This window comes from Aethalodelphis obliquidens, unplaced genomic scaffold (genome assembly GCF_003676395.1).
Source record: "Aethalodelphis obliquidens isolate GAN/ISIS:26980383/991018 unplaced genomic scaffold, ASM367639v1 scaffold104, whole genome shotgun sequence".
Classification (NCBI taxonomy): domain Eukaryota; kingdom Metazoa; phylum Chordata; class Mammalia; order Artiodactyla; family Delphinidae; genus Aethalodelphis; species Aethalodelphis obliquidens.
This window is the reverse complement of record NW_020838048.1, coordinates 2,556,210-2,569,013: the sequence shown is the minus strand read 5'-3', so window position 1 is coordinate 2,569,013 and position 12,804 is coordinate 2,556,210. Positions and strand designations below refer to the sequence as shown.

The 12,804-nt window shown below is 42.4% G+C and overlaps 1 protein-coding gene across 2 annotated transcripts in view; it reads right to left on the bottom strand.

Annotated features, from left to right (window-relative positions):
- The window catches only part of FRMPD4 (FERM and PDZ domain containing 4), a 539,348-nt gene that overhangs the window by 30,205 nt on the left and 496,339 nt on the right, over window positions 1–12,804 (bottom strand). For both annotated transcript variants that reach the window (XM_027096577.1, XM_027096576.1), the window contains 3 exons: window positions 8,652–8,756; window positions 6,008–6,115; window positions 768–899 (listed from right to left, as the gene is read on the bottom strand). In XM_027096577.1, the coding sequence (XP_026952378.1) occupies window positions 768–899; window positions 6,008–6,115; window positions 8,652–8,756 (345 nt within the window). The remainder of the gene's footprint in view (window positions 1–767; window positions 900–6,007; window positions 6,116–8,651; window positions 8,757–12,804) is intronic.

The following is a 12,804-nucleotide window of genomic DNA, read 5'->3' as shown; positions in this document are numbered from 1 at the left end:
AAAGGCAATTGAGCGTGATGACACTTTCTGCTACTCCATCCGTCTGGGGGTGACTTGACTCCCTGCCTCTCCTCCTGGTGTCCCCTCACGCCCCCCTCCATAAGCTCCCCTCTTCAGTGAACTCTCCTACATAAGAGGAATTTGTTGAAATCCCTTATACATCCAACAAAGACCCTGCTTGTGTGGAATCACAAGGAAAGTCAGGGTGCTGTGCTGAATTCAGCAGCCAAGCAACCCGCTTGTCTCCCCAGAGAACAGATGGGGGTGGCATCTTGGTGACCAGGAGCTGGGACACATTGGTGGGTCACATATTTACAGTGGGCACGATGGGGCAGGGATTTCAGGCTTCCAAAAACAGTCTGAGGTAGGTACCCAGAACTTAAAAGAACGAAATATGATTTTGGCTTAATTTAAATAATTGCAGAAAGCATTTCCTTTTAATAGTTTCTAGAGATCAATTATCAAAACAGGTGAACAAGTCACGACCATAACATAAAATATAGTTCTGCAGAGCCATATCCCCAATGAGTCACTGCTGAGTCTTTGACAATTCTGTTTGTGAGATCAACTGACAGTCTATGAAAAATTGACAAAAGGGAAACATCACCTTGAGGTGTAAAATCCGTTATGAATGCCGGCGCTTCCTATAGTGGGGCTGCCCAGGGCTGTGGGGAAGGTATTTAAAGGATTCAAGGACAGGGGAGCGCTGGGCAGGGCAGCCTCTGCTGTCAGGGGCAGCACGGGCACTGGGGGCATAATTCACACACCTGAGTTAGGGTCTCCTGTTCATGAAGCAAGAGCAGCTTCGTTCCGGCTCCTTCCATCCTCTGCTCCAGCATGAGGGAGAAGTGCTCGATGCCTTTGATGGAGAGTTTCTCTTGAAGGGTTAGGATGACATCCTTACAGAGGAAACAGACAAGATGCGATCAAAATCAAGGCAGCCGTATTGTAGATTCCACATATAAATGAACTTATATACAAAACAGAAATGGACCCACAGACATTGAAAACAAACTCACGGTTATCAAAAGGGAAAGAGGGGAGGGATAAATTAAGAGTTTGGGATTAACATACACACACCACTATGTATAAAATAACCAACAAGGACCTACTGTACAGCACAGGGAACTATACTCAATATTTTGTAATAACCTATAAGGGAAAAGAGTCTGAATATATATGTAACCGAATCACTTTATAGAGCCTAGCAACAGATTGTGCAGTGTAGTTGGCTCAGTTCCCCTCCTTCTAAATGGGGTGGCAATTAAACCACCTCTGAAAGTGGTCTACATGCCTGCATGCCAAATCCAGTCCACCACCTGTTTTTGTAAAATAAGTTTTACTGGAACCCAGTCTCGCTCATCTGTTTATGTATTGGCTGCTTTCGTGCTCTGCATGGGGAGACCTGAACTTGGTGGCAGGGGAGGCTGTGTGGCCTGTGATGCCTAAATTATTATATTTGCTATCTGGCCCTTTACAGAAAAAGTTTGCCGACCCCTAGCCTACCCCTCTGTAAGAGCACGTGGTAGTCGTGAGGAACGTGGGCTCTGGAAAGAGTCTGGCTTCTGCCCTGAGTTTACTTCGTATTAGCTGGCAGCTTAAGGCAAGTCACTTAACTTCTAGGCACCTTAGTGTCCCTGTCAACCGGGGATAATAATAATACCTGCCTCAGAATAGATACCAGGACTAAATGAGTTCATACATAGACAGCATTTATTACAGCACTGCTTGGCATACAGTTAGGGCACCATATTGATAACAGAAATTTTCACATAATGAGGTATGGGGAAGTCATTCTGGCTTATGCATGAGTTAACTTGAATTTTTTTTTTTTTTTTTTTTTGGCTGCACCAGGTCTTAGTTGTGGCAAAAGGGCTCATAGTTGTGGCATGCATGTAGGATCTACTTCCCAGACCAGGGATGGAACCCGGGCCCCCTGCATTGGGAGCCCGGAGTCTTACCCACTGTACCAACAGGGAAGCCCCAAGTTAACTTGAATTTTATGCTAATTTGAACAGTCCGTTTGTGGCCTATCAAACATTGTACATCTGCCTTAATTATTTTTTTATTTTTTAAATTTATTTATTTATTTATTTATTTTTGCCTGTGTTGGGTCTTTGTTTCTGTGCGAGGGCTTTCTCTAGTTGCGGCGAGCGAGGGCCACTCTTCATTGCGGTGCGCGGGCCTCTTACTGTCGTGGCCTCTCTTGTTGCGGAGCACAGGCTCCAGACGCGCAGGCTCAGTAGTTGTGGCTCACGGGCCCAGCTGCTCCGCGGCATGTGGGATCTTCCCAGACCAGGGCTCGAACCCGTGTCCCCTGCATTGGCAGGCAGATTCTCAACTACTGCGCCACCAGGGAAGCCCTGCCTTAATTATTAAAGAAAAGGGCACACTGACCACAAGTCAAGAATGTCCACGTTAAAAATAAAGATTAAATGGCTCCCTTCCTGTGATACCAATGCTGGTCCTGTTTCGATGATAAGACTCCCTTCCCAGGTGCCAAGGTCATACTGACTCGCTGTGTACGTGCTGCTCTAGTTTTTTTGAAATCCTCAAGAAATGTACTCCTGACTTGTTTAATGTTCTTTTTTTCTGACAAGATATAAAACTGTGCTTGAAAACCATGCTTTTCTGGAGCAGTTTCTCAGAGTAATCTGGGAAGCTGGCTTCCGGTCTATAGTCCTCAGTTTGGCTGAAATAAAACTCTTTTCTAGTCTTATTATTGATTATTTATTGATTATTTTTGTTGACAATGATGATATACATATATCAGCTTTTATTTTAAGTCTCCGGGGAAGGTAGAATGAGCAAGCTTTGTCAGCATTCCTTCACAGGATTAAACATTTATGATCAGAAAGGTGTTCTATACACAAGCACAAGTGGACTGCAATGTAAATAAATGTCCTCAACCATTACTTTTTTCATGTACTTGAAAACTAGTAAGTGATCTCTCTTCAAAGATAACTAATATTCAGATGCTAAAATCCCACAGAGCAACACTTGGCAATTTCTGGAGACAGTTTTGGTTGTCACAACGGGGCTGGGGACGCTACTGGCGTCAAGGAATTTTCTGGTCCAAAGGATCGACAATGTCAAGGGAGAGAAACCCGGCCATACACAGAAGTTTTTTTTTTAATTGCTCTTTCTGGGGTTTTGATTCTTCCCCGTGGACCATTTTCAATTTCCTCTGGCTCCTTTAAAACAAAGATCCCCATACCTACCCACCACCAAAAAAAATCATTCAACAGAAATTCCGTGACTATACTGAATTTCATAAAAATATTCTGTTTCATAATTTTTGCTCAAGACCCAGAAAAGAGAAAAGAAAACCAGCCTCTGTGTGGCAACACATATTTTATAAAACATTCTCCTGAATCACCAGGGAGGACATGTGCCAGCAATAGTGTTTTCCTATTGTGACTCTGTAAGCAAGAATTTTGGCAATTTTTATTAAACAGCATCATATCCCTTTCATACCTATACTATTTCCAGTTTACGCCTCCCAGTCTGCATCTCTGGTGATAATGAGGCTGTGAGGCACAAGCTAAGATAGCTTTAATTTCATGTGGACGCTTTGCATTGCTCCCCATCTTGTCATTGTCATCTACCATCCTCAGGGAAATCAAACTTAGTCTGGGGTGGGTTCCTATAATAAAGAGGCCAGAGGGAATTAACAACAGGGCTCTCTTTTAAATTTAGATTTATTTCTGTTAAGAAATGCATTCAAGTCTTTACCTATATCTTCAGATGGGTAAGGGCTCCAATGGCAAGGGGCTTTTCTGACCAGTTGGTACCACAGAACAAGCCACAGTACCAGAGGGAGTTGAAACAATGTAGCTCTTTTGGGTTAGGTCAGGGGTCTTCAAACTAGAGCCTGGCCCCTTCGTTTGGAATCTGCCCAAGGCCATTCATTCACATATTATCTGTACAGTAAAGGATGAGTCTTGCCTGAAGAAAGGTTTGCCTCTTTGCCCCTGGCTCTTGGGAGGTAACCTCTAAGCCCTTGGAGTATCCTGCCTGATAGAGGTGTCTTTGTTCACTGAGAGGGGGGGCGTGGGGTGTCTTGGGCTACACTGGATAGTCTATGCTAACGATGGGATTCATGGTGGGGACCATGGACCATGTGGTATCAGCTCACCTCTGGAGGGGCAGGGTGCTAAGGTCAGCCACACAGGTGGGCAGCTGTGTCTAAGTGGACAACCCCCAATAAAAATTCTGGACACCAAGGCTTGGGCGAACTTCCCTGGTTGGCAGTACCCTGTGCACACTGTCACACACCAGTGCTAGGAGAAATAAGCACTGTCGGCATGACTCCCCAGGGGGACGATGACTGGGGGCTCTCTGCCTGTAACTGCGAGGATACCAATGTGCTGCGTTCTGTGAGTGCTTCGAGTGAATTATTAAAGCTCAGGGTGGTCTTAAGGACCTCCTGAACCCACCTGCCTCTGGCTGCTTTCATGAGACAATAACTGAGTTGAGTAGTTGCAACAGAGAGCAAATGGCCCACAAAGCATAAAATATTCACTCTACAGGCCTTTCCAGGAAAACTTTGCTGACCACTAAGTTAGTTGATCAATACTTGGAGTAACATCTCCCTATAAATTGATTTTGAGTAGGAATAAAGGAAAAGGGCTTTTTCAGTCATCACCACTTAAAATTAGCAGTCTTGTACAAAGGAAGTTAATATTTCATCTGGAATGATTTAAGGATAATTTAAATGGTCCCTCATCAATCTAATATTGTCTGCTCTATTACCTGCTAAATCACGACCTATTTCAAGCAATTCAGAACAAGCTGCTTGTGGTATCGTGGCAATAAGAATGCACAGCGAGATGGTCTTGGCGGAAATAATTCCACTCATAAGGCCTATGCTGATTAATTTTTAAAAAATGAGAATTAGGGCTTCCCTGGTGGCGCAGTGGTTGAGAGTCCGCCTGCCGATGCAGGGGACACGGGTTCGTGCCCCGGTCTGGGAAGATCCCACGTGCTGTGGAGCGGCTGGGCCTGTGAGCCGTGGCCGCTGAGCCTGCGTGTCCGGAGCCTGTGCTCCACAACGGGAGAGGCCGCAACGGTGAGAGGCCCGCGTACCGCAAAAAAAAAAAAAAAAAGAGAATTAGAGGTTGACTATTGGTAGGCGTTTTTTAATACAAAGTTGATATTCTCTTGATACATTATTGTACAGATCATCGCTAGGTACCCTTTTTTTTTTTTAACCTCAATAAAACCCTTTTTATTGTGCCATTTGAAGAAAGCCTATTTTAGGCTGATAGAACATTAGGGGGCAATCAATTTCTGAACACACCTTTGCCCAATAAAATAGAGAATATGCACTTTTCTTCCCCAGGAAGGAAACATGGGGGTAAAGAACTCATACGCTTTGTTATACCAGGTGAGAACTCATTAGGTAGAACTCACCTGTGGCTCTGAAATAACAGGATTGCTTTGTGACTCTTCCTTTTCTCCCCTCTCCTAAAAGTACACCTCATTTCTGCCTTTTTAATGTATCATTTCCATGAAATTGGTTACAGCAATTGAAAGTAAATGTTATCTTTACATTATTCTATCCCTTGTTTTTTGCTGGACACCAAAGTAGCAGATACTCAATTAACATCTAACATCTTAATCATCTCCGTGGATAGCAAGGCTGAGAAATCATGCTGGCTTTGGGCAGGGTGCCAAGCCTTCTTGGTGACAGTCACACTATTTTAATTAATTTTCAGCTGTATTAAAATGACTAGCCCTAGTATCTCATGACTGATAGCATATTATATTGTTTTGCAACACACACACACACACACACACACGCAGAGCAGAACCTTGTTAGTTTAAATTTTTTGTTTGGGTTTGTGTTTAAGTATTCACACACTACCTTATTTGGAAACAACCAAAAAAATCTCAGAAATAAACAGATAGTTCTGAATGAAGGTATAGCCACACAAGAGTCACAGTGGGACTTCCACGCCGTACCTGGCAGTGTCCAGGTACACGGTTCAGCGGGTCCTCTTACCTTTATGGAGGTGGTGCAGTCAAAGCGAAACGATTTGGTCTGCCCATTTTCCAGATAGACTTTCAGGACGTTTGGCATAAAAAGAAGTGAATTATCCTTAACAGTTTCCTATTTAACAAAAAAAAAAAAAAAAAAAAAGAGGAGGGGGTGTAAGTCAGTTGAATTAGGATTCTGCCCTTTGTAGAAGCAGCACATATCTGCAATTTATTCTAATCACAGCATAAGACAATAAAAAATCAAACTCCCTAAGGCCAACCAAAGTATCCCTTTGGTGATATCTGAGTTCAGCTGTTCATAGCAAAATTCTTCTCTTCTAGCTACAAATAACTCAGCTGAATCAACTAAAAGAACTTTTCCCGTCAGAAGATCGATCAGATGAGTTTTTTTTTTTTAATTTAAATCAAGGTTTCCCACTAGAAAACGCAATGACAGAAATAACACCTTTGTAATTAGACCACAATGTTTGGGACCACAAGGCCAGACTTTAGCAGAGCAGCATGTCTTAAACAGAAAGAAGACCAGCAATGACGATGTTTCACATGATGCCTGTTGGCAGGGGTCATGATGGCGAATCACAAGCATTAACAAGCTTCAAGTTTAAAGTAATTTTGTGAAATGATTTTTAACCCATTTAGAGATGTTCCTCAAACTCCAAGGGGATATATGAGGAACGGGTTAGTGTGTTAAAAGAATAAAACACTGTCTGTAACAAACAGATAACTTAAAAATAAGTCAAAAAGAGATGTTTGAAGCGCAACCAAAAGTAAACAAGACACACATTCCTTTGAATTTTCTCTTCAACTGGAAGTGGGGAGAGACGAAAGGGGGAGCAGGAAGGCAAGTTGGGTGAGTTCCACGAACACGTGGTTGGTCATGAAGCCACAGGAGTGGAGGGGAAGTCAGCAATTATGAAAGCGTTAAGTCCCTTGTTTTACAGATGAGGAAACTGAGAGGAGATGGCCAGAGATTTGCTACCGTCCTACAGTTGGTCCATGAGAATTCAGTCCCTAAGTATGTCCAAAACAGTCTCATGCCTTTCACTTCCTGTTTCTTTCTCTGACTCCCCTCCCCTCCTCTCTACTCCTGAGGGCTTCACACACGACTTTCCTGCTGCCCAATTCACTGAGTTAGTGCAGCTCCAAGTCCAGAAGGAAGGCCACACGACGACTCAGAAAAGCAAGAGGAGACCGGAAAGGAAGCCGGTCACAAAGGCTGAGGGCCAGACAGCAGACCGAATGTCCCTGCCACGCTCAGGCCTGTGGTGAGGCCGCGAATGCTGCAGGAGATGATCGACCCCCAGAGCTGTCCCCACACACCAGCTGCTTTTTATCCAGGGACAAGGGGAAGCTGCCACAGCAGCTCCTGGAATCATATTCTCTCTAAAGATGCATAAACTGATTGCCCAATCTCATGCTCAGAAGCTTGAGAAAAGATGAGGTAAGTTTCCCACGACCCTCTGTGTCATAGTCATTCTTCTGGGACTGGAACTAACAGCCTTAAACTGGGACAGTCTTGTTCTGAAATGATAATTATGGTAACTCTGCATCCAGAGCAATGGGGATTCACCGAGAGGAACAGAAGAGACCGTGGTGTGAAAGGGGGCAGAGGGGATGGGGTGGGACATGGCCACTGGGAGGACAAGGCCACAGCTAAAATGTACATGGGGCAGCACAGCCTTCGGCCCCATCCCACAAACATCACAACAGTTTGGTAGACTGGCCAGTTAAGCCCCTGGATTCCGAGTGGGGCAGATGCAGGTCAGCAGGTTTTGGCCAGAAGACACTTGGCACCATGAGTGCCTTGCCCGGGATACACAGGCCTCTATCTGCAAATTCAAATCCAGGACCACCCAGGGAAGAGTCTGTGGCCCTTAGCAAGTATATCATGGATGAGATTTTTATCCCTTTGAGTTTATTTAAACAACAAAACCTCGACAACAAAAGGTGGCATTTCAAAGGTCCAAAAAATATGAGCACCCTGGACGGTAGCTTGCTAACAACCAAAAATACTAGGCTATATATTTGGGGGGAAAATTGAAAATAAGCATCCTATCAATGTTTGCATCATTCATTTTGAAGATCAATTATGTGCCTGACTAATCATGATTCCTATCAAGACCTATTGATGGAGGTGTGGGCAGTATTTCTTCACTCCTGATTGCATATAGGAAACTTTTCCCATCATTTTAACTTCTTTCCATTTTGATTAGTTGAAAGAACAGAGACATTTTATTTTGGATAAGGAAAACCTCAGGGGAAACCCTTCTCAAAATATAGAATGGGCTGTTATATGGAAGAATGCGTAGTTGGCAGAATGGGGAGAAATAGGTGCAAGTTTCAAAGAGGCATATTCTACTCAACATGAGGCAATGTCAAGTGATCTCAAATCAAACGAACTCCTTTGTAAAGTAGTGAAGTCTCTAACTCTGGACTACTATGTCTTCTGGGTTTGTAAGAAGGAATACAGCTGGCACAGCCTGGCGATCTCTCAAGCCGTCTACAATCCTGAGATTCGACACCCCTGTGAAATCCAACAACCAATTCTGAACTGATCATTCCAGCGGGGTGACTGGCTCTGCTTAGTGCAAAGCCCCTACACCTCAAGGCCTCTCTTTTGAGTCACCAGCGGGTGTCTGTCAACTCACCGACACTTGGCCGTTGATGATGACCTCCTCGGAGAATCGCACTTTGACTGGATTGGACTTTAACCTTGCCTTTTTTGCAGCACTAATAAATGCTGATTTGGGAGACTAGAAAATAAGAAAACATTTGATCTGATTATTGGTAATGTAAGGCCAACCTTGTAAGAATTGTTTCCTATCTTTATCCTCCCAGATATTTAACATTTTTGCTAAAAAGTGTTTGGTGCGCGCCCAATTCAAGGACTAGATGCAAATCATGGATGCGGCTGAAACCCTGCTATGCTCGGCAAGAAGAAGCACCAGACCAGAACTCTAGACAGCATGTTCCATGTTCTTACTGAGCACATTTCCAAGGACCTTTTAAAATGACAGTTGTGGAAGTACATAAATCCTGCTTCCAATACGGAGCTTTGAGTACCATGCAGAAGGTTAGGTGGTAGCCAAATCTCATGTTGGGTTTATGACAAGTTGCTCATTAGTTATGTATTTTAACAAGGTGGAGAAGAGCCACTGATAGTTCTAAAATGATTGATAATCCTACTGTTACTCACATTAATGGTGTATGGGCACGTGAGCAGGTAAGGGGACACACACGCACACGTGCAAAAGCTCCCACGCTTTATGAGCCCAAAACTTGAGTTTCAGCCTCTTACTGGTAACCTGTGATCCTATAACCTTACTTAGAAGTGAAAGGTAGAGAGGAGACCTTGACTTAGAAGTGAAAGTCAACTGAATCACTTTGCTGCATAGCAGTAATTAACCCAACCTTGTAAATCGACTATACTTCAATAAAATAAATAAATAAATAAATAAGAAATAATATCAAAAAAAAAGGTCGACTTCATGTTCTGCCTCATCTTCTAGGCCCTCTGTACTGTCTTTCATTGGAAAGAGGGGCTGAGGGATTCAGTTGGTCTCCCTCAGAAATGGGAAGGACAATGATAAAACCTGCTTAGAGGCTGTGATCTTGGTCAACTGCCTTCATCTGAGAATCAGCCTCACTGCACTGTTTTAACAAAGCCTGTGAGGGGAAGGGAACTCATGTGGTAGGTGAGCTCCCTACCATGTTGCAGGCACCATCTGTTTATTTTGAAAAAGAAATGCATTCTCTATGGAACCTAATACAGAGGTAAATATTTAGCTTGAATCATACAACTGCAATTTTATAGATTAAAATGGTCAAATATTGGAAACGGCACACGCTTCAGCCTAACGTTTTTCATACTATACAGTTCTAAGAGATTGAGGCTGTTGTGTAAAGAATTCTAGTAATTGACTCTAAGGTCAACACAGAGGTTCATCCTCCTGTGTATTGCATTAATCTCAAAGCACAGAAGCCAGTTAGGGTGTCCCATACTTTGAATTTCAAGTAAAATGAAAGCAATAAAAGGATTCCCATCTTTGTCAAATACAAGTATACTGGAGATCAATTTAAAAACAATATGATGGAATGGATAAGTTAAATGTGGTCTAGCCGTACAATGGAAGACTATTCAGCCACAAAAGGAAAGAAGTTCTGATACACGCTACAACATGGATGAACCTCGAAAACATCATGATAAGTGAAAGAAACCAGACACAAAAGGCCACACATTGTATGATTCGATTCCACTTCTACGAAATGTGCAGAATAGGAAAATTCTGTCTCTATGGAATAGAGACAGAAAGCAGATTAGTGGTTGCCAGGGGCTGGGGACGGCAGTGAGGAGAATGTGGAGTGACTAATGCGTATGGGGTTTCCTTTTGGGGTGATGAAAATGTCCTGGAACTTGATAGTGGCAATGGTTGCATAAGATTCTGAATGTACTTAATGCCACAGAACTGTACACTTAAAAACGGTAAAAAAAAAAAAACAAAAAAAAACGGTTAAAATGGTAGATTTACGTTATGTGTTATAATAAAACAATCATTGTTGGAAAAACACATGATAAAACATGTGGATGTGTATTCCTGGGTGGAGTTCTGCCTTAATGCTCAGAAAATCCTGTTATTTCAAAAGTTCCCCTGTGTCTTAAGGGCAGCATAGACGGATGCTTTGGCCTCCAGAGTTTCAATTCTTCCACTTATGCAAGATGTTCTGAGAGAACGGCTGCCCTTTAAAAACAAAATGAAACAAAAATCCAGACAAACTCTGAATGGCTCCTCAAAAGAATAGCTTTGAACATGCTCAACGTGACTTTTAAAAGTCCTACTGCAAAGCTGAAGTCATGGGACAGGGATGTTCTCTTCAGTACCGTAATTACAGGCCAAGCTTAGTCATGATGAATGAACAAATCATACAGTAGGGAGTTCATATGCTTTTGATATGTCATTTTTTAGCTGAAGGGAAAACATTATTCTCCCGTAATGATTTTAAGCAGGGGATATTTATGTTGGCACAATGCGTTTAGCTCAAGTGAAGCGGCTGTAATAAAGCTACCCAGAACAGACACTGCTAATTAGATGAGATATTTGAATGCAGTAACGCCCCACTTCCCCAGCATTGTTTGGGAATGATGTATTTCACATGTGTTCAGTGTGCCAGATACTGAGGTTCATTCCTCTATGCATCTGAATTTTTAAATGTGGTATTTTACCTTATTTTTCTAAAATGTTACATAATTCCTTGCCTCAATAAAAAATATATTTAACAGAATGTAGTTTCTATGCATCTCATTTGACGTATAATCTTAGAATGCAGTGATGTTCCTATGGAAGTACAGAGGGTTATTTGCCCCTAAAGTGGTCCCATAGAGCAGAACTGGTCAAGCTGGGGATGCTTGTCTCTTCTGCCTGTAGCTATTGCATGCCCGCTTCTTGGAGCCTCATTCCTGAATTTATTTCCCATGCCCTAATGACAAACCTGGTAATCTAGGAAAACCAGAAAGAATATTAGATAGCCAAGGTAGTTAAGTAAATATTATTTTATACATATTTTGAAGTCAACAGACCCGGGATAAGAATCTAAGAATCCATACAAGTTGCATTTTTCTTGTTCTGGATTTGTGACTATTTCATATAATGGACATACATTTTAAAAATTACTTTTTGATGATAAAAACATTAGCTCTACAAGTCTGAAGTTTACTGAATTAGAATCAGTAAAGTAATGGCTTCTTCCACTGGCTGGAGTTACCTCTGGTACATGGGGTATGCAAACCAGTCATGACTGCACTTTTGACTCAGATCTCTCTTTGTTGCTAAAAAATGTACAATGTGCACCACCCAAAAACCTGATACGTTAATTCCTGGCAACCTGCCGACCAATAGGTGCTGATCACAAGCACTTCATATCCTGTGGTGGAAATGACAAATAATTACTATTTCAAATAATCAGATTTTCCGGCTGTTAATTAATTTTAAGATTAAAAGGCCTCTAATCAACCCCTGCACCTCTTTCCAAATTTGCTGTTGCTAAGATGGCCACGATAGATGGCTGACATGCTCCTGATGCTCTTAGAAGTCATTAGAACTTAGTTTGAAACAAAACTACAGACATAAGATAAATTTCTCAGGGTATATGCTACCATATGACCCAGCAATCCCATTACTGGACATATACCCTGAGAAAACCATAATTCAAAAACAGTCATGTACCAAAATGTTCATTGCAGCTCTATTTACAATAGCCAGGACATGGAAGCAACCTAAGTGTCCATCAACAGATGAATGGATAAAGAAGATGTGGCACATACACTCAATGGAGTATTACTCAGCCATAAAAAGAAACGAAATTGTTATTTGTAGTGAGGTGGATGGACCTAGAGTCTGTCATACAGAGTGGAGTAAGTCAGGAAGAGAAAAACAAATACTGCATGCTAACACATATATATGGAATCTTAAAAAAAAAAAAAATGGTCATGAAGAACGTAGGGGCAAGATGGGAATAAAGACGCAGACCTACTAGAGAATGGACTTGAGGACACGGGGAGGGGGAAGGTTAAGCTGGGACAAAGTGAGAGAGTGGCATGGACATATATACACTACCAAACGTAAAATAGATAGCTAGTGGGAAGCAGCCGCATGGCACAGGGAGATCAGCTGGGTGCTTTGTGACCACCTACAGGGGTGGGATAGGGAGGGTGGGAGGGAGGGAGATGCAAGAGGGAAGAGATATGGGGAAATATGTATATTGTATAACTGATTCACTTTGTTATAAAGCAGAAACGAACACACC